The sequence below is a fragment of the Neolamprologus multifasciatus genome, chromosome 5 (genome assembly GCF_963576455.1).
Source record: "Neolamprologus multifasciatus chromosome 5, fNeoMul1.2, whole genome shotgun sequence".
NCBI lineage: Eukaryota > Metazoa > Chordata > Actinopteri > Cichliformes > Cichlidae > Neolamprologus > Neolamprologus multifasciatus.
This window is the reverse complement of record NC_140443.1, coordinates 9,496,607-9,522,091: the sequence shown is the minus strand read 5'-3', so window position 1 is coordinate 9,522,091 and position 25,485 is coordinate 9,496,607. Positions and strand designations below refer to the sequence as shown.

The following is a 25,485-nucleotide window of genomic DNA, read 5'->3' as shown; positions in this document are numbered from 1 at the left end:
ACCTAACCCCACTAACTGCCTGTCTTTGGACTGTGGGAGGAAGCCAAAGTACCTGAAGAGAGCCCACACAGAGAGAATATGGAAACTCCCTACAGATGATGGAGTCTAACTCAGAAACTTTCTTTTGCTGATTAAAGTCGTTGGTAAGGAGTACTGCAGTTTCAGCTTGTGTGGTTTTATTTTGGATGTATGCTTCTAGCTGTTTACTGCGACCTCCTTTGGGTGTCACTGTTAAACCTGCTTTCTCAGTCATCATATGCAGTTACATTCTTTATACAAATTTCTGGTTTGTATCTGGTCTGTCGGGCTAAAAAAGTAAATAAAATAAAATAAAAGATAAGATAAAAATCCATAGAGCCTAATGTAGTTCATACCCTTTCCTATCTTAAATAGCATTTGTTTTGGGGGTGCTTGGTGTATTTTTAGAGTATTTTTTCAGTTTGTCAAGGCTTCAAAATGAACAGAGATATCGGTTAACAGTCAAAGGTCATATATTCACAAGTTCAATGTTGTGCGAATGTGTAAATTTTTTTAACTCTGCATGTTAACAATTGATACAACATGATGTACATGTATCACTGAAGTAAAATACAATATGAGGACTACTGGGAGGAAAAAATGCTGGAACTGTTCTAGTTGTTACACCAAAGTGTTTCAAGGTGAGTAAAGCTGATATAAAGAGTACTTATTAATAATAATAATAATAATAATAATAATAATAATAATAATTACATTTTAAAAATTCAAACTTTTGAATTGGGATTTTAAAGTTTATGACGTTAGAAGAACAAGCATACATTTTGGTGGTTGTTTGAACTTTTGACACATTGTTACACGAGCTTAGTTAATTTATCACCAGTTATATTGATATCATTGCTCTGGCAAGTTCAGTATAACCAAAACGCTTAGTTAATGTTGGGTTAACTTAGTAATACAGGCTAATACTCCTTAGTGTTTATCTTTTACTAATCTATGTAGGCTACTGTGACAACTCGGATACGGGGGGAAAGAGAGAGGTCACTATTAAACCTTACCATTAAAAACCAATTTGATGTTTTTATGCTGAGAGAGCAGCTTCTTGCCGACGCCTCTCATTTCAGTTTGAGTGCTTCTATCGGAAACCTCTAGGCGTGGATGTGCTGATTTCCGGGGTAGATGCGTAGTGGGGGAAAGTTTCAGAGGGACGTGAACTATCTTGACAATGAAGCGCAGGCTCTTTGGCTGTTTTAGCTGAAGATCGCTCACTGTCCCACGGTCAGAAAGCGCACCGGAGTCACGGCGGTGGCGGCAGATCAACAGAGAGCACGGTAAGACGTCCTCTGGCTACACGCGATACTGATTAAAAGTGTAATCACACAACTGGACTGTGCGCAGTAACGCTGATTACTAGACTGATTATTACAAACTACTGCGAGGTTGTGGTCATTAAAGGAAGAAACCCTGTTTTTAAAGGAAATGTTAATGCAAATGTGTGGTTGTGCGTCCTATATCACTAAAGAGCAGGCTGTATACAGAGAGTTGGAGTTTAGTGGCCTTATTCTAGGTTAGCTTCATGCTGTGGGTTTTAATTTGACAGTAACTATCCAATAGAGATTTGGGGCTTTGCTGCCATATTCAAATATGTTGCATTAATAGTCTTGTTTGCAGCCTCTCAGGTTTTCACTACTAACTTTGACACACATCACGTTTGAATCATCAAAGTTGTGTTCATAAATACCCAGGGGTGCGTTTAGTGAGTCAACCTCAACATCCTATCGTCAACCAGCGTATTTGAGATTACATTTGTAAGAATTTATTATATATACAGAGGCAAAAAATTGATTGTTTTGTGCCTCTGCCCCCCTCTTTGTGTACTGTAAAGAACTAAATAGTGAAAACTTTCTTTAAAAGACTATCCAGAATGTTTTCTGCTGGTGTTTAGGGACCAACCCAACCATAGTAAAAGTTTTAAGTTATTACATCAAATTTAATGCAAATTCTTCCTAAAATAGATTGCTTCACCTTAACCTCAGCTTTAGGAGGAATTGGATTTCCTGATTTTCATGTCCTTTTGCCACTTCCTTTTCCTCTCTGTTGAGAGCTACTTCTGCTTTTCGCTGCTTTTTCTTTTTAATTTATGAAGCAATTAACCAGTCCAAACTCAAGTTAAAATCAATATCTAGGTTGTTTGAAATACTGCTCTGTTGATTGCTGGCACAGAAGGCAACTATTTGTACAGTTTCATGCCTGGGTGATTGGTTGCTTTAAAGATGTTTACAAGGCTCTGGAGGTGCTGCACTTGGGGAGCTCGGTTCATTCAGTTATTCATTACCTAGGTGTGATCAGGAGTGTGCTGCAGGATGCCATAACAACAGCAGGAACAGGTAATCTGCTGTTATCTGTTTGTGCTGGTGCAAGCCTCCGTGTGCCACTCCTTTTAATCCTGACCTTATGCTAAAAAGGTCCCGCTTGGAGCGCTTTAATGATATATGAGAACTATATTGAAATATAGCAATATGCCATATTATATCTATCAGAGCAAATATTATTCTACCACGTTTAACTTGTGTGCATGCAGGGTCAGGATGACTGAACTTAATACTTTGGTTACTTGCAGCAGACACACAGCATGATGGCGAAACAAGACCTGGCTCACTGATATTTGATCACTGTACATACGTCAGAGTACCTGAAAAGTACACAGAATAATGAGTTGGAGTCGTACACTATCCAGGAATCTGAAGAATTTCAGAGCTGAAACCTGCATATTAAAAACCATGTGAGAGAAAATGCAAGCTCTTTATTTTGTCAAAGGAGGCATACACAGAACACTAAAAATAGGCCTGAAGTGTTATGATTCTCATAAATCTCTTCAGCTTAGTTTAACAATCAGAGCTGGGAAAGCCTGGGAAAGTAGCTTTATTTCTTTTTTTCTTTCTCTTTTTCTTTTTGTGTGTGTGTGGGGGGGGGGGGGGGGGGGGTGTCATTATCAGGGTGTTTTCCCCAAAGGAAACATCGTCTCTGCACTGTGACAAAAAAGAAATTTCCACTGCTGTTTTGACATCAGGGATCAAGAGCTGCAGCCTGAGATGACTTTGTCTTATCAGCGGCCTTCAGGCAGAAACAGGAGCCTGGACACAAAAGATTAAGTGGTTGGTGGATCCTTTTAGGAACAACTGCACCGGGCATTATTCCTAGTTTAATTTCTTTGCTTCATTTGCTACGTAAACATGCGAACATTAGGCACAGGTCAAAAACTCAGCTAACAAGTTGAAGCCGCGAGCACTGAATTGCAGTATTCCAGTAAACACAGCCAGAGGCAGCTGCAGTGTGTTCAGCCAGTTTCTCATCAGGTAATATGTTGGACTGGATCAAAAAGTTTGTACTTGTTATAGTAGGATGTTTAGTCATGTTTATGTTCGACGGGGTGGTATTCCTGGAATGTTTTTCCTGAACTCTGGATTCATACCAATGGGTTAACAAAGAACTTTAGGCTTGGAAAGAAGCCTGTTTTTTTTCTCTGCTTCTTGCTGAAAGTCTTCTGAGATTCATCTCTGCATGACAGCACAGCATGATTCAGATCTGATAAACAGAAGTCAACAGACACGTGTCACTTGCGCAGGATACTAGGCTTATATTGTAACTTGTTTCTAGCATGTAGTCATTAATTACTGATCTTATGTGGTCTGCAGCTGCATCCAGACCTAGCGTCTCGCTGGCTTACCACAGTGGTTGACCAGGGCACACTTCTTCCCGTGCCGAATGGGTGCACTGCCAGCTCATGTCAGACAAACTTTAAATCATCTCCCTCCTTCCGCCGACATTTTTTTTACACATTTTCTTTTTCCCCTCGTCCTACTCACATTTGTTTCTTTGCTAATAAACTGTCAAACTCTGCACGCCACAGCGCATGCAGCACCCAATTCTAAACACAAACACACCGAAGTTATTATTGGAAGAATGCCCGAGTGCTACAAATAATCGTCTGGTTTGCAGGATCAGTGACGAATTACTGACGCATGGTCGGGGTTTACAGTCTCCCTCAAAGGCCACAGTCTCCCGTCATTTCCAAGAATTGGAGGATACTTACCTCGCATACTGTCGGCTTTACTTTGGGAAGACATCTTTGGGCCCTGTGGGACACCATTAGGGATTTCCTACAAAGTGTCCACAACTGACCTTGACCACAGACTGTTAGTGTAAGATTTGCATCATTTTATGTTTTCATATGCCTCCCACTTGTCACTTAGCGTGACGTCCTTTAAGAAAGGGCATCAACAGGAACTTGTGAGCAGGAGGTTCATATTTATAATTTATAACTCTTTCTTTCAGGTCTGTGTGGATGAGTGTATATTAGTATTGCATCAAGTATTAAAAATCACATTTCCTGAAAATAAAAGAGGCCTTTATTGGTTACAAAATATTAACAGGAAAGGGGAAGTGGTATTGTGACTACGTAGTGATTCAGCTCAATCTGTGTGGCAATCTGTGCGTACACATCTGCACAGACTCTAGCTGCCAGGAAAGTGTTCAGAAACAGTGAATGTGCACAGGAATGCCTGTGCAGCAACAACGTGGTTAGTGCCAGTAAATACTGCATTTTGTTATCCTGCACTGTGATCCAAAGCAGACTACATGATTAAACCGGGTGTTTTTCTTTTTTGCATATAATTTTGTTGAGTTACACTCACTTTGTTTAATTCATAAGGCACTTTTTTTGTTAAATGGAACAGCTGTAATCCTTTAATGAGTTATAGGTCAAATATTGATGGAGCAAAGTGTATGTGTGTCAAACAAGAAAGTCAAACGTCAATGTCCCCATTAGACCTTTTGCTTTAAGCTATAGGCCATTCGAAACCATTTATATAATTGAAAGTGTATCTATGCCCTCATATTCTGCCCTACCTCTTTCCCCTCATCATTTTAGTCCTTCCATTTTTTCATAAGCTGATTGTATGACCCAGCAGGCCAGCTGCCAGCCCTTTATTGGAGTTCATAAACACACCAACACAGTGATGGTTTTTGCAAAGTATGTAGAATCATCCTTTTTGCTTGTTTGTTTTTTGGCATGCAACTAATCCTGCAGTGTTTGTCGCAGAAACACTCTGACGACTGCTACAGCGTGGGTCTTGGTGTCCGAATTTCAAAATAAAAGCCCTCAGTTTCTTAATGTAAGCTCAATGTGCTTTAAAATATATCCAGTTTCCAAAATAAAAGCCCCCAGTTAAATACAAAAAAGTATCAGTATGACCATATCTTTAGCTGTTGAATTTACCAGAATGCTTTAAAGTGTCACCTTTTCAGAATCAAAAAAGTTAGTCAGCAGATGTTAGTGATGCTTTACACTGAGTTATTGTTTTGTTTTGTTTTTTTTAAAGAAAGCACTTTCCTTCTTAATGTAAGCCTGATATGTTTTTTTTAATAAAGCCCCTAGTTAGATCTAGGAAGTTATGAGGACAACAACAAGCAGTAATTTTTTTTCCGAATAAAAGCCCCCAAACATTTATTGGCTGGTATCAGTGTCTTCCCTAGTAAGTTTTATACTGCTGATCAGAATGAAAGCCTTTTAATTTAATAATTTTTTTCAGTTTCCTTCTGCTTCAGTAACTATTTCTTTTTTTTAAGTCGGCTTATTTATTTACAACTATTTAAGCAGCAAGCAGCCGACCAAGAACAGCAGTACCAACAAATCCAACACTCTTTCTCAACAAATTTTCAGTTTAACTTCAACTGACAGCTGTTCCCCTCCTCCCATTGGGGTTCATTTCATAAATCTCATCTAATAGAAACCAAGATTTAGTAGGAATCACAGGAATTTGTGCTCCTGGTTTGCATGGAATTCTCGAGGATTTTTGTGGTAGGAACATCAATTTTTGTTTATGAGAGACAAGTGGGAACTAAAAGAAAGGATCTGACCTTCTGGCTGTGCTTATGAGACAATCTAATAAAGTCTTAATCAAGTAAACATTTATTTCAGTCGCTGCTTTGGTTTTTGATCAAAAGACTAACATGTGAACTACCCACAAGGGGAAAACAAAGATTGGACAAAAGGGCTATTTTAGAGTCTGATTATATGCTTGATGATCAAAATACTCCAGGCAAAAATGTTTTTAATATATCCCCCTGTGGCGTTTTGCATTGTGGTGACACATTTACCGGGTTGACAGGCAGCTGAAGTTAATCATTGTCCTATTAACAGTGTTGAAATTGTAGCATGAGAACGATCTGTATCTCTGGCCTCTTGTGCTTCACGTGTTTACTAGTGAACTGCAGATATGTATATTTACTACCAAAAGTCTACAGTCTTACTTGTGTAAGTCAACTTTTTGTGAGTCTTGCTGCAACAGAGTAGATGACTTTACACGTGGTTGCCTAGTTGGCAGAGGCAGGATGTAAACAACAACCAAGATGGCATTTAAAAACTTCCAGAGCATGTAATGTGTGTGTAACCTCACAGCTAGCAGTTCAATGTCAGAGCTGCTGAAAGTGACCTGGGTGGCGCAGTTTGTTAAAGTAGCAACAAAGTAACGCTTTCCTTGCCACTCTGATCTTTTCCTGTTACCAGAAACGCCTGAAAAGCTGTATCAATAGGAGCCAGTAATTCCTCTAGCTCTCCCTGAAACAGTACACGCAAGATTTGTTGCAAAAGTTTTTCCTTTTTTGTGTTTTTTTTTTTACCTGTCCTCATTACTGAGGCAACAGGCTATGGGGAGTATTAGAAAACAAAATTGTGTAATGTCAGTCGCTGTACTGAAAGATCTGTTTATGAATTGTAAGTGATAGGAAGTAGCTCCTTAGGTTTGGAAGTTTCAAATTAGCTCTAAAAAATGCGTCTTGATGCATTCTCAATCATCCAGGAAAGTAACTCTCCAAAAGTTGATTCTGTTCATCTGGACGTAGCGTTATGCTACGTCCAGATGAACAGAATCAACTTTTAGAGATTGCACACCTTTGAGAATAATCGGAACATTTGGAAATTGACTCTTTGAATTGCAAGCAAGAAACTAGATTGTGGTGTGTAGTTTAATATTCCCCAAAAATTATTGGGGAATTAATTACCCAATTACCCAATTAACCCAATTATTCAAATATTTGAGATTTATTGTGAAATAGGCTGCTATAAATACATTCATAAACTCAGATGGGTTTTAAATTTTGCTTAATTTAAACATCATCACTAACAGTTTTTTCGTGTTTTAGTTGTTTAAATGTGATTAAAGGTGAAAAATGTAGAACCCAAGAGGCAGGTTTAGCTGCAACATTGACACCCAAAAAAGAATTACAAGTCTAAACAAAGTCCAAAAGGCTTGAGCAAACACCACAGTAATCTGCGAGACCACAAGGAGGCACACCAGGTGGAACAGCAGACAGCCTAACCAGTGACACGGGGCGAGACAGGAGTATATACACACAGGGCTGATAGGCACAAGTGAAAATAAATGAAGACAGGTGAACCTAATGAGGGTGGGGCAGGGGAATCACAAAAGTGGCAAAGTAACACACAAAGACACATATGACACTGAAAAAGAGGAAGTGAGTGGTAGTGACACAGAGTGAAGAAAAAGGAAATACAGGAGACATGAGAAAGTAATGCTTTTTAAGAAAATAAACGAGATAAATCTTAAAAACTAAATAAAAACCTAAACACTATATAAGTCATTCATGAAAGTTTCTTTATGTCCATCCATTGTGTATCCAGTTTCGTTGACACTGTAGGATTTAACTGATATTCCATGTCCTCATTTGTGCACGTTCTACCAGGAGGAGCCATCCCACCCCTACCCACCAGGCTTGATTGGTGTCCCCCTGGAAGAGGAGGTGGCTGCGGAGAGGGTGTTCTGGCCATCTCTGCTTAAATTGCTGCCCCTGTGACCCCAACCTAGATAAGCACTGAAAAATGAAAAGATAGACAGCTATGGTTTAAATCTGTACCCTGCACCACAGAATGACGTGCACCTTCACAGTAATATAACTGCGTGTTTCTGCAACACAGACCACAACAGCTGTGATAGGGCTGTTTGGTAGCATTATATGGTATAACCTCAGTATATTGAGTAACACAGGGAGGATATGTTTGGTAGCATTATATGGTATAACCTCAGTATATTGAGTAACACAGGGAGGATACCTCTGTGTAACAAAAGTTGTAACTGTCTCTTGTTTACAGTTATGCTAATAAAATAGCTAGTTTTCTGCACGTGTAGGCATTTTCTCATTTTCACAGTCATAAAAACACATGTATCAACTCAGCCTTCCTGCATTTTAGTAAAAGTAACTATTCCTGAAGTTTAGTCAGCTCCAGATCCAAACAAAACCTCCTGGTAGAGCAATACACACAGATCAATGCACATGTATAAATGCAAAAAATGACATCACCCCTCAGTGAGGATTCAGCGCAGTACTAAATCATGCTGAGGTTTTAGCAGGGGAAAGCTAATTTCCCCTGCTCACATTTCTGATCATATTCTTTTGGTCATAAAAGCATCACCATTCATCCAATTTTTCTTATTCAGTTCAGGGTCTTAGCTAATCGCCAGTCATTTAGAGAGACAGACAATCATGCGCGCTGCCATTCACAACCACGGCCAACTTAGAATCAACAGTTAAGCTAGCATGTATGTGTTTGGACTCATGGAGGAGGCCAGAGTACCCACAGGAAGAACATGTGTTCCAGCTGGGCAGCAGATTCAAAAATAGGCTACAGTGCTAGACACAATGCTATGAGAACCTTATTGCTCTCCCTCCCATTATCACAGGTCAAAAATAAAGCAGCGGCTTTATAAAATCTTTATAGCTTCTTCAGCAGATTAAAACGATTCGCAATATGATGTGTTGTCTAATAAATGGATCCATGTGCAAGCCTCAGCTAATAGGGTTAAACTTCTTTGTCATTTGGTGACCAGCTTCCCACTCCAGCTCATAAAGGAAACTTTGAAGTGCTATTTCTATACATTATTATGAAATATTCTTAGTTTTACCTTACCTTTCAAGTTATTTTTTTTTTATAATGGAAAGTTAGTGTGGTTGTGCATTATTGGTGTTTGTGTCACTTACCCACTTAAATCAGCCAGACATTATACTTTAATAAATAGAGCCATGATACATTTTCTGTTATTTTTTACATATACTTCCCAAAGAAGGAATTACTGCTGATAGTCAGCTGTAGATATTCTTTGTCTTATAACTATGTGTTTAGGTTATACCGATGACAGGTTCCACTCACACGTCATGGTACATGATTTCTGTTCTGTCACTTCCTGATTTATTTTGTAATTCTTGGACCATGTTCATTCCTGTTAGCTTTGCTTCTGGTCCTGATTACGTTTCCCTCCAATTTTCCACCACACCTGTCCCCAATCAGATAATCACTCTCCCCAGCATATATACTCACAGCTTCCCTTCTGGATAGCTTCTTTTTTAAAACAGCTTTTTCATGTTTGTGCCCCTTTCTGGGTGAGGGATTAAACATGAGCAGAAGTGGCTATTATGGCGTTCAGGTAACAATTGCAAAAGAAACTGAGCATGTATGTAAAAGATTGTTTTTTCTGTGCTCCTCCTCCCAGTCCATTGTGTCCTATAGAAAAGACAAAGGGCGTGAACTACAACTGCGCGCTTGCCTCCACAAATCTAAGTGAAACCACATTTGAGTATGTGCTTTCACACACACTCACATAGACGCGCACGCTCACACAATCAGTACCATACACTCAGTCTCAGTCTCAGTCATGTAAAAGTCAGAGCTGCTTCCCGTTTTTCAGTAGTTCCGGCTTCTCTGTTGCCGTGTTTGCATAGACCGTGCCGAAAAGGAAGTCTACAGAAACTTTGCTCAGGAAGAGAGGGAGAGGAGAAGCGCAAGGAGATCGTACTTTCAGGAGGAGGAGGTTTTCCTACTGTTGTGAAGTTTGCTGCAGGGTCTCTCTGCCTGAAGCCATGGGGGCGTTTAGAGGTGTTGAGAGAACTGGAGGGAGCAGAAAAGTGCATTGAAAGACAGACCAACACGTGTTGTTTTTTATGTTCCATTTTTTTTCCCCCAAGCAGTTTTGCTGTGTGAGTGAAAGAAGTAAACCGGATAGTTTTGTTTTCTCCTGATGGATTTTAGAGGGAAACCCTACTCTGCCTTAAATTCCTGAAGAACAGACACCGCACGCAAAAACTCTCTCACATGTTAGTGGGATGTTATTAGATGCTTGAAGCAACATGGAAGCGCTGAGAGAGTCTTTTCTTAATTTGACTTTTCAGATGTCCGCATACAGGCGAGCCACCCTGGACGAGGAGGACGTGGTGGACTCCACCAGTGACGATATCTACCCATCAGCTCCCATGCAGGTAAGAATGCAAATACCTTGGGCTAAAAATAAGAAACTGGTTGGTGCTGGTACTGGATTATTATAAAACGTGGGTAAGTGTGTAACTGAGGTTTTGCACCTGGTGTAAGACACATTTTCTAAATTTCAATTACAGATGAACCAACAGCGGCTTAGGCTTATGATTAGTTTTTTCTTTTTAACCAAGCTGCCCTCGTTTAGTGGTTCGATAAAAGCTGCCACTCTAGCCGTAGTATTAGTTTAACAGGTCTATCCGTAACTTTAAGATATCTAGTACTTAGAAATATATTCCTATTCTGATTTATGAAGGAATTTGAAGTCTTCATGTAATGTTGCATTGGCCAAAACATCTAAATAGAGGCCTCATTCTGAACTGAGCCTGTGTATGAAATACAAGATTATGAGATTAGTGAGTATATTTGCATGACAGTTGAACGAAAGATGGCCTAACCGCTAGTGAGCTGGGACATATCCTCCCCAGTGTCTGTAGTTCTCAAACTAAATTTGGATCTACTGGAATACTGTTAATGAATAAGTTAAAAAAAAAAAAAAAAGGCTTTAAACTCTTCCAGAAAAAGTCACCAGAAAAAGAAAACTGTGGTCACGTCACTTGTGTGAGTTTCCTCCAGTTCTGTCCAGAGACAGCATTTTGTTTTTGCTCAGTGATGGACGGGGTGCACCCAACTCTCACCCAGCATCAGCTGGTATCAGTCCACTGAAACTGGTTGGATAAGCAGTTAAGAAAAGGAATGAATTGATGGATAAATGCATAGCTGTCATTTTTATCATTTTCATACATGTTGGGTGCAGATTGCTGCATATTATTATTATTATTATTATTATTATTATTATTATTATTTTTATTCATGGTGGGGACCAAATAAAATTGTCAGTGCTATAACTGAAAACTGTCTATAGTTCAAACAATACTGAAATCCATGAAATCGCAAGAATATTCCACAAATTGACTTTAGTTTTAAAACAGAATGAAATTGGTTGCTTTTTTCTCCCCATTGAGATGAAGTTGTCTTTATTTTCTTTATGGTTTTCACACAAGGAAGTTGTTGCGCACAGACGCTGAAGCATTTAAGTGTGAAATCCTTTGTATTTTCTGCTTTATGAAAGAACACAACATGTATAAAGGATTTCATTGAGACTGCAGATAGAGCATTTGGCCTCATTCCTTAAGTTAAACAGTGTACTGTTCTTGTCCATACAGTGCAGACACACACTGCTTTGTGCAGTTCATTCATTCTTTAGGTGCTTTATTTAACCAGGATTGAAACGGTGTTCAAACTGTGCCTAGATTCAAGTATAACGTGTGGGTTTTTATTTTTGTGAAATGAAATGTAGCTTAAGACTGTGGCAGACTACAGGTGAGAGACTTGGCAGTGATTATCCCAATTGTGCTCAGAAGTGCAGCTCTGCACCAAACCTGCTTAATTCACTTAAGAAGCCGCCTTTGCTTCGATCACACTTTAATTTGACTTGTGAAAATGTCTTCTAATAGCAGCAAATCTGATCCCTATATTTATAGTTTGGGCATACCTGGCTTAAACGGTGTAGTGTGTGGAATGAATAAAAGCCACCATTTATTTATAGGAGTCTCGTTCAGACTGACCAGAGTTTGTAATGTGTCCATTGAAGGATATGAGTGACTCTTGGTCAAAGTCTTTGAGCCACTTTTCAGCAGATTGTTATCGGTAAACTCATCATTTAAAGGGTGAACACCAAAAGCAGCAGATAAAGTTCAGCGTTGTCTTGTCTTATATTAGGCCAAAAGTAAACTGTGCTTTTATTAGTGCGGAAACAATGAAAGTATGCTTGACCTCTTTCCGTGTATGAGAGGAATGGAGAAGCCATTGTGCTGTGAAACCATACCTGTCATCAAATCCCTGAGAAACTTTGTCTATACACAATATTTTCCAGTTTTTGTTCACAAGTAAATGCACTCATTGTGTCATTCATGCAGTAGTGTTTGTGGCTTTGAATTTAAAAAAGCCATCTAAAGGATTTGTGTATGTGTAGGTGAGTCTTCTGCATGGCCGTTCCTCGTGTTGGCCAAGCAAGACACGGATGGAGAGGAAGCTAATGTGCTTGGTGTGCGTTCTGTCAGTGGGCCTGTTCGTAACTCTCATCACAACTGGGATTTTCTACAAACAGAGTGAGTTCAAAGTTTTATTGACACCTCAATATTACTATTTTTGATCTTTCAGTGATTTTATATTTTTAATCTTATTTATTTTTTCTGAACTCCACAAAAGAATGAAAGAATCCTAGCCTGTAATTAACTTATACACTTAAGTTTTAAAATCAGCTGTTTCTAGTAACTAAGAAAATGATGCAGAAACAATCAAAATATTAGAATTTTCAAAATAAGTTTATTTCTAAAAAATAAAATAAAAAATTATATTGAAAGGAGCCCAGTGCCTGTATTTAAAAATTTCATAAATGACCCCACACAACTTTCCTTTCTCCTCGCCACATCATCCATGTCTTGTGAAAGCTATAGGTGAAGTAGACAAATTATTGTTGGAGAAATTTTAGAACGGTCACAGCTACACTTACAAATATATAGATGGCTCAAAGGTGACCCTTATTGATCCCTTGAAAGTTGAGGCCAATCAACAAATTTGTGCTTGATGTATTAGACACTGTTTTGCAATGTAGAAATGCAAAGGGTGACCTTGTGTCTACAAACCCAGAGCAAGACTCAAGAAAATCTAGCAAAACATACAAGCGCTACCCCATTCATGCATTTTTCTTCCCTTTATCCAATTCAGGGTTGTGAGTGGGATTGGGAGATCCCCCTGGACAGGTCTTGGGCTATTACAGGGTTAACACATGGACAATTGTTCATGCTCACGTTTACATCTTCAGCCAGTTTACTGTAAAATCACCTAACCCTCTGAATTGTGGGAAGAAGCTGGAGTGTCTGCCAAAAAACATGCAGACACTGGGAAGACTTGCAAACTCCTTAGAGAAGGCCCAAACCCAGAATATTCTTGCTTTAAAGTGACAATGCTGACCACTGCTGTCCTAAGTGTTTTGAAAAGTCACCTCTGCAAAACATGAAATGGAAGTGATGCACAAGAATGCTACACCCATTTTAATTACAGTAGTACCAGTTGGCCTCATTGCTTAATCAAAGACATGGCTCCTTTAAAAAAAAAAAAAAAAAAAAAAAAAAAAATGGCACCAGGCTTTGTTTTGAATATCCTTGCCTCCAGGGTTTAAAGGTTATATTTGTACTTCTAAATGTGAAGCTATAGCAAAAAGCTTACTTACTGCGTTTTTGTTTTTGTTTTGTTTTTCTTTCATTGTTCTGCACAAGGAAAGACTATAAAACTGCAATTTGCAGGGTGGGGGGTTTATTAAATAGGGAGTTGTGCAACGTTTGTTCTTACTAGACTTATTAGATTCTTACTAGAATGTCTGGATTAAGTTTTAAGAGAGAGGCATGGCACTCAATGTTGTAAAAAAGTAAATATGACAGAATTCTATAATGGTCCAAATGAAGAGTGGGAAAGTAAACTTGAAATTATATTAAAACTTAGTCTGTAAACTTTAAGCTTTTTTCTATACATCTACATTTTGTCTTGGCATCCATTTAAAAAATGTTTATGTTAATAACACTTCAAATAAAACCCTAAGTGTTTGCTTGGGGGTATTTCCCAACCAAGAGCAAACCAGCTGCACAGCTTGCACACGTGTGCCTTAGACTGCCCACAATAAAAGGCCACTCTGAAATGTGCAGTTTGATCAAACGGCACAATGCCACAGATGTTGCAACCTTTGAGGGAGCATGCAACTGGCATGCTGACTGCATGCCAGTTGCAGGAATGTCTACCAGAGCTGTTGCCCGTGAAATGAATGTTAATTTCTCTACCATAAGCCATCTCCAAAGGAGTTTCAGAGAATCTGCCAGTATGTCCAACCGGCCTCACAACCACAGACCACGTGTAACCACACCAGCCCAGGGCCTTCACCTAGAGCAGGGAGGGGGCGGCGCGGTATGACATTTTTCTTGTAAAACAAAGGGGGCCCAGCAAAAGTTTGAGAACCGCTGACCTAGAGGATCGCCTGAGACCAGCCACCCAGACAGCTGCAGCAACAATTGGTTTGCATAACCAAAGAATTTCTGCACAAACTGTCTAAGGGAAGCTCATCTGCATGCTCGTTGTCCTCATCGGGGTCTGGACCTGACTGCAGTTTGTCGTCACTGACTAGAGTGGGCAAACACTCACATTCGATGGCGTTTGGCATGTTGGAAAGGCGTTCTGTTCACAGATGAATCCTGGTTTTCACGGTTTAGGGCAGATGGCGTGCATGGCATCGTGTGGGTGAGCGGTTTGCTGATGTCAATGTTGTGGCAGTGGGGTTCTGGCAGGTGTATGTTATGGACAATGAACACAGGTGCATTTTATTGCTGGCATTTTGAATGCACAGAGGTACCATGACGAGATCCCCTAGGCCCATTGTTGTGCCATTCGTCCACGACAATCACCTCATGTTGCAGCATGATAACGCACAGCCCCATATTGCAAGGATCTGTACACAGTTCCTGGAAGCTGAAAACATCCCAGTTCTTGCATGGCCAGCATATTTCAGACATGTCACCCATTGAGCATGTTTGGGATGCTCTGGATCGACGTATACGACAGCGTGTTCCAGTTCCTCCCAATATTCAGCAACTTTGTACAGCTATTGAAGAGGAGTGGACCAACATTCCACAGGCCACGATCAGCAACCTGATCAGCTCAATGCGACGGAGATGTGTTGCCCTGTGTGAGGCACATGGTGGCCACACCAGATACTGACTGGTTTTCTGCCCCCATAAAGCAAAACTGTGCACATTTCAGAGTGGCCTTCTATTGTGGGCAGTCTAAGGCACACCTGTACATTATTCAAGCTGTCTAATCAGTCCCTTGATATGCTCACACCTGTGAGGTGGGATGGCTTATCTTGGTAACACTAACACAGATTTATAGAGATTTGAGAACAATATTTGAGAATCATGGGTCTTTTGAACATTTTTCTACATACACAGATGTTTGAGTTCAGCTCAATAAAAAATGGGAGCAAAAACAAATGTTGCATTTATATTTTTGTTCAGTGTAGCTCCAGACATGGGCAGTACTGATATCTTACCTCAAGAGTGGAAATCAACTTTGCTATAATGAAAGATGGTTTAAAGGAGAATTTTCAATAATGCAATTCAATGATTTTTTTTTTTTATAAATATAAATAGAATTATAATTTGTTTTGTAATTATAAAGTAAAATTGCCAACTGAGGTAGAATCCCATGCTTTACAAAAATCCTAAATGTATATTATTGTGGTCCTAATATTCCTTCACAAAAGTGCTGATATACCTAGTGAAAGAAAAGGTAGTAAGTCTTGACAGTGTGTTGTCGAATTATTCATTTTATTATTTTTGGCTAGTGGTGATTAGTTTCTTGTATGTGAGAGATGAGGAAGAAAAAGGTCTCAAGTAGAAATTTGATTGTTAGATGCTTAAAAACAACCCTAGCTGTCTCTCTTGACCTTGTTCATTATGGAAAAAGGGGTTTATGGAATTGTATTGACATCCTGGTGGTGTCTCATCAATGGTAGCTTCCTTAAATTTACCATGGGAAACGTAATACCACTTCCTCCAATTCAGCACCACAAGTCAGATCACACTTTGAAATAATAAAAGGAACAAGGATGAAACCTCCTAAGGGTACTAACCTCATCACAGCACATATGGCTCAGTCTGTCTCATACCTTATATGGACAAGCTGAAGGTCTTGCAGAAAGTTTTGTAGTAGAGGTATTCACTGCTTACACTTCTGTAAATGCTAAAAGGTTTCTGTTCAACAGCTTTAATGTTTAGAACCAAGAATCTATAAGCCTCAGTGCTCTGCTTGGTTCCTCTTTATTTTTCTAGAGAACTAACGCATATATACTGTATGGGAAAGTGTCATCTTAGATTTAAAACAGCTCAAAAGACATGTTTGTGGTGTTTGTATAAAAACTGTACTTGACCGTTGAAATAATGACATGATTGCTGAAGTAATCTTCAGTCTTCTGCCCTTTTCTGTTTAATATATTCATCTATTAATCAGTCACTTTGGTTAATAATTATTTATTAGTGGAACATGCCACTTCCTCAAAAAGACCTGCCACCTATCACTTTTCAGCTAATTATTTCTAAAGAATATTACAATACGCAGTCCCTTCAGGTTGTATATTTGTTCTTCTTAGATGATGGATTCCAGATGGTCAGAAAACCCTGGTTTTCTAATCCCACAATGAATTTTCAGATTATCAATTTTGGTTGTTTCCCACTAGCTGATAATGCTGAAAGTGAATTATCCATTAATTTAATATGCTTTAAAACTGTGTTTTGCTTTTTTGTGCAACAGCACACCCAGGCTTGTGCCTAACAGAGCCATGCATTTCTGTGGCCAGTGCGGTTCTGGGAGCAATGGACCGATCCGTAGATCCCTGCCAAGACTTCTATAACTTTGCTTGTGGGGGCTGGATAAAAAACAACCCACTATATGAGGGCAAGTCCCGCTGGGGTTCTTTCAGCAACCTGTGGGAACACAACATGCTTGTAATGAAGCGGTTATTAGGTAAAGATCCTTTATTTGATTGCAGTTCAGTGTTTTTAGCTTTCTTTACCCCCGTATTTTTAGCTTGTATTTTACTGGTGTAATTTCATTGTATTTGGGCAGAAAACACAACAATGAAAGGTTTAAGTGATGCTGAAGAAAAGGCCCAGCGATATTATGAGGCCTGCATGAATGAGACTAAGATTGAGGAACTGGGAGCTAAGCCACTCCAGCAACTAATTGACCAGGTATGGTTATTCACCTTTAAAAGAAATCATTTTTATCAATTTTAATAAAATTTATTTTCTTGGCTCCATTAGTTTCTGAAAGTGTGCTTAATTCCTGTCTGTTCCAGATCGGAGGATGGGGTCTTACTGAACCTTGGAACAAGGACAACTTCCAAAAAGTTCTGCGAACAGTGTCTGCCAACTTGCGTACTACTCCTTTCTTCACTGTGTATGTCAGCACAGACTCCAAAAATTCCAGTACTAACATCATCCAGGTGAGAACAGAAGTTAAAGGTTTAACAGCTTCCTCGAGGACAGGTTTTATCTGTTATTCTTGGACCGATTCCTTTGTTATTGCTACAGTATTAGTCTGTCTGCTTTCAAATGAATTCATTCCTTTTGTAGGGTATCACAAGACTATGACAAAGGAAAAAGTGGGATCTCTGGCAGGTTTCTGCATTAGCCTGCATGCTGGAGTTGCCAGGCTAATGCAGAAACTTGCCGAATGAAAACAAAAGGGCTGATTTTGAGCTTAAACAGAGGCCGAATGGAGTCATAGGCTGTTTCTCTTAACACTAGGTGGATCAGACCAGCCTGGGACTACCTTCACGTGATTACTACCTCAACAAAACTGCAAATGCAAAGGTATTGTCTACAGTGTTAGACTGGTTTTAGTTACGACAGTTTGCATGCAAGGGTGCACAGTAATTTAAACACACCCTGAGCCTCGCTGCCTTGTTACAAAAGGAAGTAAACAATTTAATATTCCTATTTTGGCCTCGGGGATAAACTCTGCAAAGTAGCATGTGGGTCCATAGTTTGAATTCTTTCCTAATTTAAGTTTATAATGCATTCAAACATCTTCTCCATACAACCCTGTCTCAATGTGCTGCCTTTCTTTATAGTATCTGACAGCATACCTCAACTTTCTAGTGGATTTGGGAGTTCTTCTGGGTGGCACAAAGGAAGGTTCTCGGGCCATGATGGAGGAAGTCTTAGATTTTGAAACCACCCTGGCCAACATCACAGTCCCTCCGGAGGAGAGAAGAGATGAGGAGCTCATTTACAATAAGATGGAGGCAAAGGACCTGACAGTGAGTGTCTCCAGAGATCTCGTCTTCTAACTTCAGCTTTAACCGCATGTTTCTGGGGTTCCAAAGCTACCTCAGTTCCTACTGCAGACCTAACAGGTCCTGGAGCATGTCTTTGTTAGCGATTGTGTAAAGTCTTTCCCAGTTGAGTATAATCTTGAGATGTGGATTGCTACAAGACACATTTATACTGCACTCTTGTGTAACAACAGTACTGGTTAGTAAGAGCGATTCTGTTGCTTCAAGCTTGGAGTAAGCATTTCATGTTTTTTCCTAATATTATAGATTTCTTATGTCTTTGTTCTGTTTGTGGCTGGCTTTATGCTGCACACTGTATGTTTGCATGTGATACCTTGTAGCCAGATCAGGAAATGCTGTGGTTTACTGAGAGCCTTTGTGTGACTGCCATTTAGAGATTTTTGGGGTGAGTGAAGTCAGATAGGCAAAGTATGCTAAACTTCCAGTGTAGGCCTCTGTTTTGATAGTATTGGCAAAGGGAAGAACAAATGTTTGCAGTATTTAAACTTCAAATGTCAGCTGCACTGTGAATGACCATGAATGTAAGTCTTTAAGATCACTATAAAGAAGCCCAGACTTTTCTCATCGTTCCTCAGTTGCTTGTTTTGTGTGTTGCAGACTCTGGCTCCAGCAGTGGACTGGATGCCATACCTCAGAGAAATGTTTGCTTCTGTGTCACTTAATGAATCGGAGCCAGTGGTGGTTTATGCCAAAGAATACCTCCAGAAAGTGTCTGACCTCATAACTAAAACAAATAAAAGGTGAGGTGCAAAGAAACTCTTAATCATTTTTTTTTCTTTAACATGTCAAAGACAGGTTGCATAACGTTATGTGAACACAGCTATGTAAATATCTGTTCCCTTAGATTTATTATGCAGTCAAATAAATAAAATGGAGCAGAGGAGATCAACAGTCTACAATAACTCTTGTACATTTACATGATAAGACCCAACTGTTTGGATTTATTATTGTGAATTGCCCCTTCTTCAATTAACATTTACTTTTTTTTTTGTAAGTGTTCTCAACAACTACATGATGATGAAAATAGTGAGAAAGATGGCCTCAATTTTGGACCAAAAGTTCCAGGATGCAGAGCAGCGTTTCCTTGAGGTCATGTATGGAACCAAGAAGGTAAGGGATGAAGCCTTAGGCCTTGTCACTATAATCTGTCTTCCTGGTTATCTCAACACTCGATGGGCATATTGGAATGCATCTGGGCACTGGCAGTTAAATTGGATATAAAAACATGTCAAACCAGCTTTAACTGGTGTTAATGTTAAATCTGTGCCAGATCAATTTGTATGTATTTCTATAATACTGCTTCTGTAGGGATGGTTCTATCCTCTTGTGATCCTAAGTAAATTAAGTTCACATCAGTAATCAGAAGGCAGTTTATATTGTAAAGACTCTACAAATTCTAGTAATTAGACAGCCCTTATATGTGCAACCATTTGGCAGCAGTGGGGAGGAAGAACTTTAACATTTGTCTGGTGGCTGTTTAAGGGAATGGGGGGGGGGGGGGGGGTGTCTCTCAGTGGTGAGCCTATAGCAGCATAACTAGGAGATGGTTTGAGGTCACCTGATCCAGCCCTAACTGAGCTTTATCAAACAGCCTTGCATCTAATCTTAAAGTAGAGAGGGTGTCTGTCTTCAGAATCCAAGCTGGAGAGGTGTCTAATAGCAGAAGGCTCAAACTTGCATTATAGATCGCCTTGAGGCGACACTTGTTGTGATTTGGCGCTATATAAATAAAATTGAATTAAATATGCACCTTCTCAGAAACGAGTGGCAGTAACAGCTAGGGGCAGAAGTAAGAATAAAATGAATATGTAAAGTGTTCACTTAATAAAATGCAGACACAGTAAAAGGAATCTGCAGTTTCCTGCTCTGGAAACACTCCAACTCCAAACTGCATCCTTTGTTTTTACTTGCATTTGAAAGTTTCTGGGTTGATTCAGAAATGACAGCTTGTTGAGTAATTCCTGCTTTAAGAGTTTGCTCAGTGACATAATGTAAGCATACAGTCTTGTGACATTTAAATTCAGATCAAAGGGTGCATTCACAAAAATGACAGCAAGTTTGCTCACCTCACTCATTATGTTGAACTTTGTAGAGAGCGGAGTTAAACTGTCCAGGTCTTGAGTTGGCTGCTACATAAATACAGTGGCAGTAAATGACGTCACACCTCCCCAGAAAGAGTACAGATAATCTGCAGTCTTGTGAATGCAAAGTATTCACACTACTTTCCTATAATAAAAAAAATGGCTGACATACTAAGAGCAGTTAACAATTTCAACTTTCTACAGAGCAAAGGTTGATTTGGAGTTATTTTTACAGTAAATAAAACCAAAATGATTTGCTCTACTAAACACAATGATACTACAGATTTTATTTTTTTTATTTTTCAAACAAAATAAAACTTTGTGGAAGGTCAGCTCAATCTCTAAAGATGTGCTTCCTGTTTGACTGTGAATACTCCAGTGACTTCATCCCTTATTGGAGGAAGATCTGTTCCCTGTCTCGTTACCCACTGGGGTCAAGCTGAAATAACAAACAATACTCCGCCTGCGTCTTTGTTTCTGTTCCACATCTCATTTTCCATCTGTATGCCGAGCGGATTGGAACGTTTTCTTGCTCTGAACACTTGCGTCCTTTTTTTTTTTTTTTTTTTTTTTTTTTTTTTTGCCTACAGCTGTCTTTTTCACCTGAAAATAAACTTATGTTAGTCTAGAGGTAGCAAAATTAGACTTTGCAAATACAAGGAAAATCTTTAAAAACAGTTATGAGAAATTAAATTTGCAATTACAAAATAAATTTAAAACAAACCTCAGTTATTCAAAGTGTATTTTAGATTTAGGAGAAAATGATAAATGTAACTACTTAACAAATGAAAGAGTTTCTAGTGTCGGTGTCTTGTGACTCAGGGCAGAATCAAAAATTGGGTATGTAGAGTGCTGTGAGCTATATACAATCACTGAGCCTACAGAGATAAAATAACAGCACAAAGGTCATAGACAAAGCAATTTATCAAGTATATGGTTCACTTTCTATCAGAGCTCTTGGCATCCTTCATAAAATTGTTCCAAAAAAAATGGTAGTGTTACGTCTTAATTATATATTGTAACAGCAGGAATGCAATAAGCAGGATGTAGACCTCCACTTCAAATTTGGTGAATTTATTTCTAGCCATTTAGATCGGTTTTTCATAGTTGGGGTTCTAGGCAATTTAAATGCAGCAAGTTAAAACTTATGAGGATTAGTCATGTGTAATCCAGGAAATCTAGGAGATGGAGGTTTTTTTTTTTGTTTTGTTTTTTTAGGCTGCCATATTTTGCTTGCTTCAGATTAGTCACCAAGGCAAATGATACCTAACAACCAGTGAAGGGTGCATAGTTTTCTTTAACGTGTCTTGGGTTTTTTGCAGAGCTGCACTCCACGCTGGAAGCTGTGCGTCAGTGACACAGACAGTGCCTTGGGCTTTGCTCTTGGCGCGATGTTTGTCAAAGCCACCTTTGCTGAGGACAGCAAAGCCATTGTAAGTGTTTCAAGGTTCTTCCTTCAAAATAGCATCTGCGAGAGATCGATTGACGTCTTTGTCTTCCCGTGCTTCAGGCGGAGAAAATGGTTACAGAAATTAAGCAGGCATTTCAGGATGGATTGAAGTATGTGAGCTGGATGGACACAGAAACAAAAAAGGCAGCAAAAGAAAAAGTGGGTATAAAGCATCCCCCTGATGCTTTATGGTGACATCTGTGCATGAACTGTTTTCTATGTAGTGGTAGAGAAATGCAGCACTGCCATCTGCTGTGAAAATATGTCTCTTACAAATTGTCATCTTTCACAGGCAGATGCAATATACAACATGGTCGGGTATCCTGAATTCATCATGAATGGCACGAAACTGGATAAAGTGTTCAATGATGTAGGTAAATGGAAAAGTGGATTACCGGTCCTAACTTCTCACTTTTGTTTGTCATGGTCTCTTTTGCCTGCTTAAAATGCTGAATTTTATTTTGTTTGATTCCTCTTTCAGTTTGCTGTGGTGTCAGGCCTTTACTTCCAGAATGTTATGCAGTACTACAACTTCTCAGGCAGAGTGACTGCAGACCAGCTGAGGAAACCTCCCAACCGAAACCAGTGAGTTCCTCAGTTTTAACCCTCTTTCCCACCATCCTTCTCACAGGGGAGGTAGCACACGGTTATGGGAGTGAAGTTCTATTGGCGTGTGTGCATTGTACTGATGTAGCAGAACCAAACTTTGTCTCTAATTGAGCTATGGAGGAGTGGTTAGATTAAGGTTCCCATTAGTTTCAAACTGATCTGAAGTCTGTGTGGGAACAGGAACTTGATCTCATGAGGTGCATTCTTGTGCCTTGTTTTGCAGGTGGAGCATGACCCCTCCAACAGTAAATGCCTATTACAACCCAACAAAAAATGAGATGGTTCTGCCTGCAGGAATCCTGCAAGTTCCATTCTACAGTCGCTCTTGGCCTAAGTATGTTCTCAATGTTCTATCAGAGTTTGCTAAATGAAGTAATTAACGCTAACTTTATTCTGCTGTGAAAAGCATTTATATTTGGCTGACAAACTGCCAGTCACATTTACTCACATTCATATACTACTGAGATTCAAATCCAGAACTGCTGCTTTGAGGCAACAGTGCTAACAGTTGAGACCAGCACCTACACTATTTAAGCCTTTGAGGTCTGAGTCATCATGGGTGACGATATCATAGGCGATCAAAAGATGTCAGTTTTGGCTTTAAATCATTGTCGGTGACTTAAACCTCAGCAAGTCTGTTTAACAACCCTCTAAATTTTCTTTATTGTGTAGAGCTCTCAATTTTGGTGGAATTGGAGTTGTCATGGGCCATGAGCTGACTCATGCATTTGATGACCAAGGTAAAAATCTTAATTTGTATTTTCAGAGTGACTTAAACTTGACCTAAACTAATAATATTTGTATTCAAAGGCAGGGAGTATGATAAAGATGGAAACCTACGCCCTTGGTGGAAGAACTCTTCTGTTGAAGCTTTCAAGACGCAGACCCAGTGCATGGTGGAGCAGTATGGCAATTACAGCATCAACCAAGAGTCTCTGAATGGAAGACAAACGCTGGGAGAAAACATCGCTGACAACGGTGGACTCAAGGCTGCTTACAACGTCTGTCAGATAAGAAGCACGGCTCACCTTGAAACCTCATGAAATATTTAAATGTGCAGAAAGGGGCTTTCTGTGAGCAATGCTGGTATAAGACTGTATTTGGGTTATAACCAAGTTTTGACACATTGCATGCTTACAAGGTCAGAAGAGCAGTGCACAGATTTGCCATTAAGCCCCTGTAGCAGTTTATCTCTCAGGCCTACTGTGGGTCATATCCATTAATCTGTATTGGAAAAAGGTTGTCTAGTTTACAGTGAAGCCTGGAAATGCAACAGGTGGCTATGAGTGGCCTTGTCAGCCTCTAGTTACTACTTCACATGCACACATTCTTTCCATGTAATAAAAGGTCATAAGCTGTGAGGCAGATGACCAAATGCTATAGAAGCAAAAGTGATGCCCTAGAAGTAAATTGAGGCGCTTCTTTTTGTTTTGAAGGCTTATTTAAACTGGATTAAAAAGAATGGGGAGGAGGCCACGCTGCCAGCGCTGGGAATGACGAACCATCAGCTGTTTTTCGTGGGGTTTGCCCAGGTTTGTACCAACCAACACTGCTTCTGCTTTAAAGCCTTAAAGCACACCCCAAATGTGTATTGAGCTGTAAACTGTTCAGAATAACAATTTGTGGTTACCATCTTGGCTTGGTTCTCAGCGTTGCATTTACCACACTCAAAGGATACACAAGTTTGCCACACTTGTTCTTGTTTGTTTTCTGACAGGCTCTAAGGAAGCTGGTATGTCATAGATCTCGATTGTATGCTTGTATGCAAAACCATGGCTGTAGGAAGACAACAAGACCTATTATAAGCTTTGTAGTGTAAAACTATGTAATAAACACTGCTATAAGATGGGTGGTGGAGGGGACAGGTTTGATTAGAGAGATTTTGATCTTCAAGTCTGTCAAGATATGCTGCTCAAAAATGAAAGGAACACTTAAATCACACACTGGATCTTGATGAATAAAATATGATAGTTGGAAAGTACATACTAGTCTGTGGAACTGAAAATCACTCAAAAAATCAAAGTGGGAGGCAAATCAAACTTTTTGGGCTTGTCTTGTTGTTGCCTCTCAAATGTACCTGTTGTCATGGTAATTTGCACCAAAGCAAATTATTCCCAACAGCTTTTTGAATAACTCTGAAGGATTGGGTAGAAAAATAACTCATCCTTTTTGTCATCTCTGTTCCTCTCACAGGTATGGTGCTCTGTCAAGACACCTGAGAGCTCACATGAGGGCGTTATGACAGATCCTCACAGTCCTCCGAGATTCAGGGTCATCGGCACAGTGTCAAATTCACGTGAATTCTCAAAGCACTTTGGATGCAAAGCAGATACTCCCATGAACCCAAATCACAAGTGTGAGCTCTGGTGATGCCTCGTTGATCACAGAGTTTAACAGGAGTGAAACTGACACTGGGGGTAGGGGTTGTTTAAGATGCCGACAAAGCCTCATGAGACTGGGATGCAGGTATCACTGAAAGTCCTCTTTTGCTACTTAGTGCTTATCAGGCTGTTTATCGAGACAAGATGTGGCTGCTGTGTTGGAAGGATTGCAATCTTCACTACTTCTATGCAAAGACCGTTTTAGCAAACTGCATTCCCCGAAATTGAGATTTAATGTCGCTTTATTTTGTTTTTGGTTTGTTTGAACGCTTTGAAAAACCACCTGATAGTTACGATGGAGGAACCACTCTTCTGGCTTCATATTTTCAAATGAGCAGATTAATGGGACTTTTTGTTACTTTCCACTGAGCTTTTATCTGCTGCTTTTATTGAATGTTATATTTAAAGTTTTTGTTCTTTTATACAAGTGAACCAGGAATTTAAAGTTTGGTTGTTTTTTTTGGTTTGGTTTTTAAAGCCATTAAAGGATAAAAATACTGTTTTAATGATGCAAGTGTTTGCCTTTTAACACTTAATATTCCAAAAATGTGTACAGTTTGGTCAGTGTCATTCAGAACTTGAGTAAGCAAAGCCACAATGTGCCATACCCATTTATACATTTTGTCACAAATTTTGTACATTAAAACCAATCTAGAAACATTTCCCTTGTTCAGTTTATTTGATTCATGCATCACTTTAAT

At 39.4% G+C, this 25,485-nt stretch overlaps 1 protein-coding gene and 1 pseudogene across 3 annotated transcripts; one reads left to right on the top strand and one right to left on the bottom strand.

The window, feature by feature from the left end:
* Positions 1 to 1,167: 1,167 nt before the first annotated feature.
* Positions 1,168 to 25,444, top strand: ece1 (endothelin converting enzyme 1). 3 transcript variants are annotated; one of them, XM_085159998.1, is made up of 19 exons: positions 1,168 to 1,307; positions 10,219 to 10,305; positions 12,333 to 12,468; positions 16,715 to 16,927; positions 17,030 to 17,154; positions 17,262 to 17,408; positions 17,713 to 17,778; positions 18,039 to 18,227; positions 18,861 to 19,003; positions 19,259 to 19,373; positions 21,667 to 21,777; positions 21,855 to 21,953; positions 22,087 to 22,164; positions 22,276 to 22,379; positions 22,627 to 22,737; positions 23,076 to 23,143; positions 23,214 to 23,404; positions 23,840 to 23,935; positions 24,597 to 25,444. In XM_085159998.1, exons 2-19 carry the CDS (start codon positions 10,219 to 10,221, stop codon positions 24,771 to 24,773), a joined length of 2,256 nt encoding a protein of 751 aa, XP_085016124.1. In that variant the 5' UTR covers positions 1,168 to 1,307; the 3' UTR covers positions 24,774 to 25,444. The 3 variants fall into 3 exon arrangements, with proteins under 3 accessions (XP_085016124.1, XP_085016123.1, XP_085016122.1); XM_085159997.1 differs by lacking the exon at positions 1,168 to 1,307 and adding an exon at positions 9,348 to 9,476; XM_085159996.1 differs by lacking the exon at positions 1,168 to 1,307 and having other exon boundaries at positions 10,059 to 10,305.
* Positions 13,056 to 15,487, bottom strand: LOC146518044 (uncharacterized; annotated as a pseudogene).
* Positions 25,445 to 25,485: the final 41 nt, after the last annotated feature.

What these genes read in the sequence shown, in the direction of transcription:
- ece1 (XM_085159996.1), top strand. Translation starts at nt 10,177, where the DNA reads ATGGAAGCGCTGAGAGAGTCTTTTCTTAATTTGACTTTTCAGATGTCC. An exon ending in TGGAGGCAAAGGACCTGACA is followed by an intron (nt 18,228 to 18,860) that starts GTGAGTGTCTCC and finishes TGTGTGTTGCAG; the next exon opens with ACTCTGGCTCCAGCAGTGGA. An exon ending in CTGAGGACAGCAAAGCCATT is followed by an intron (nt 21,778 to 21,854) that starts GTAAGTGTTTCA and finishes CCCGTGCTTCAG; the next exon opens with GCGGAGAAAATGGTTACAGA.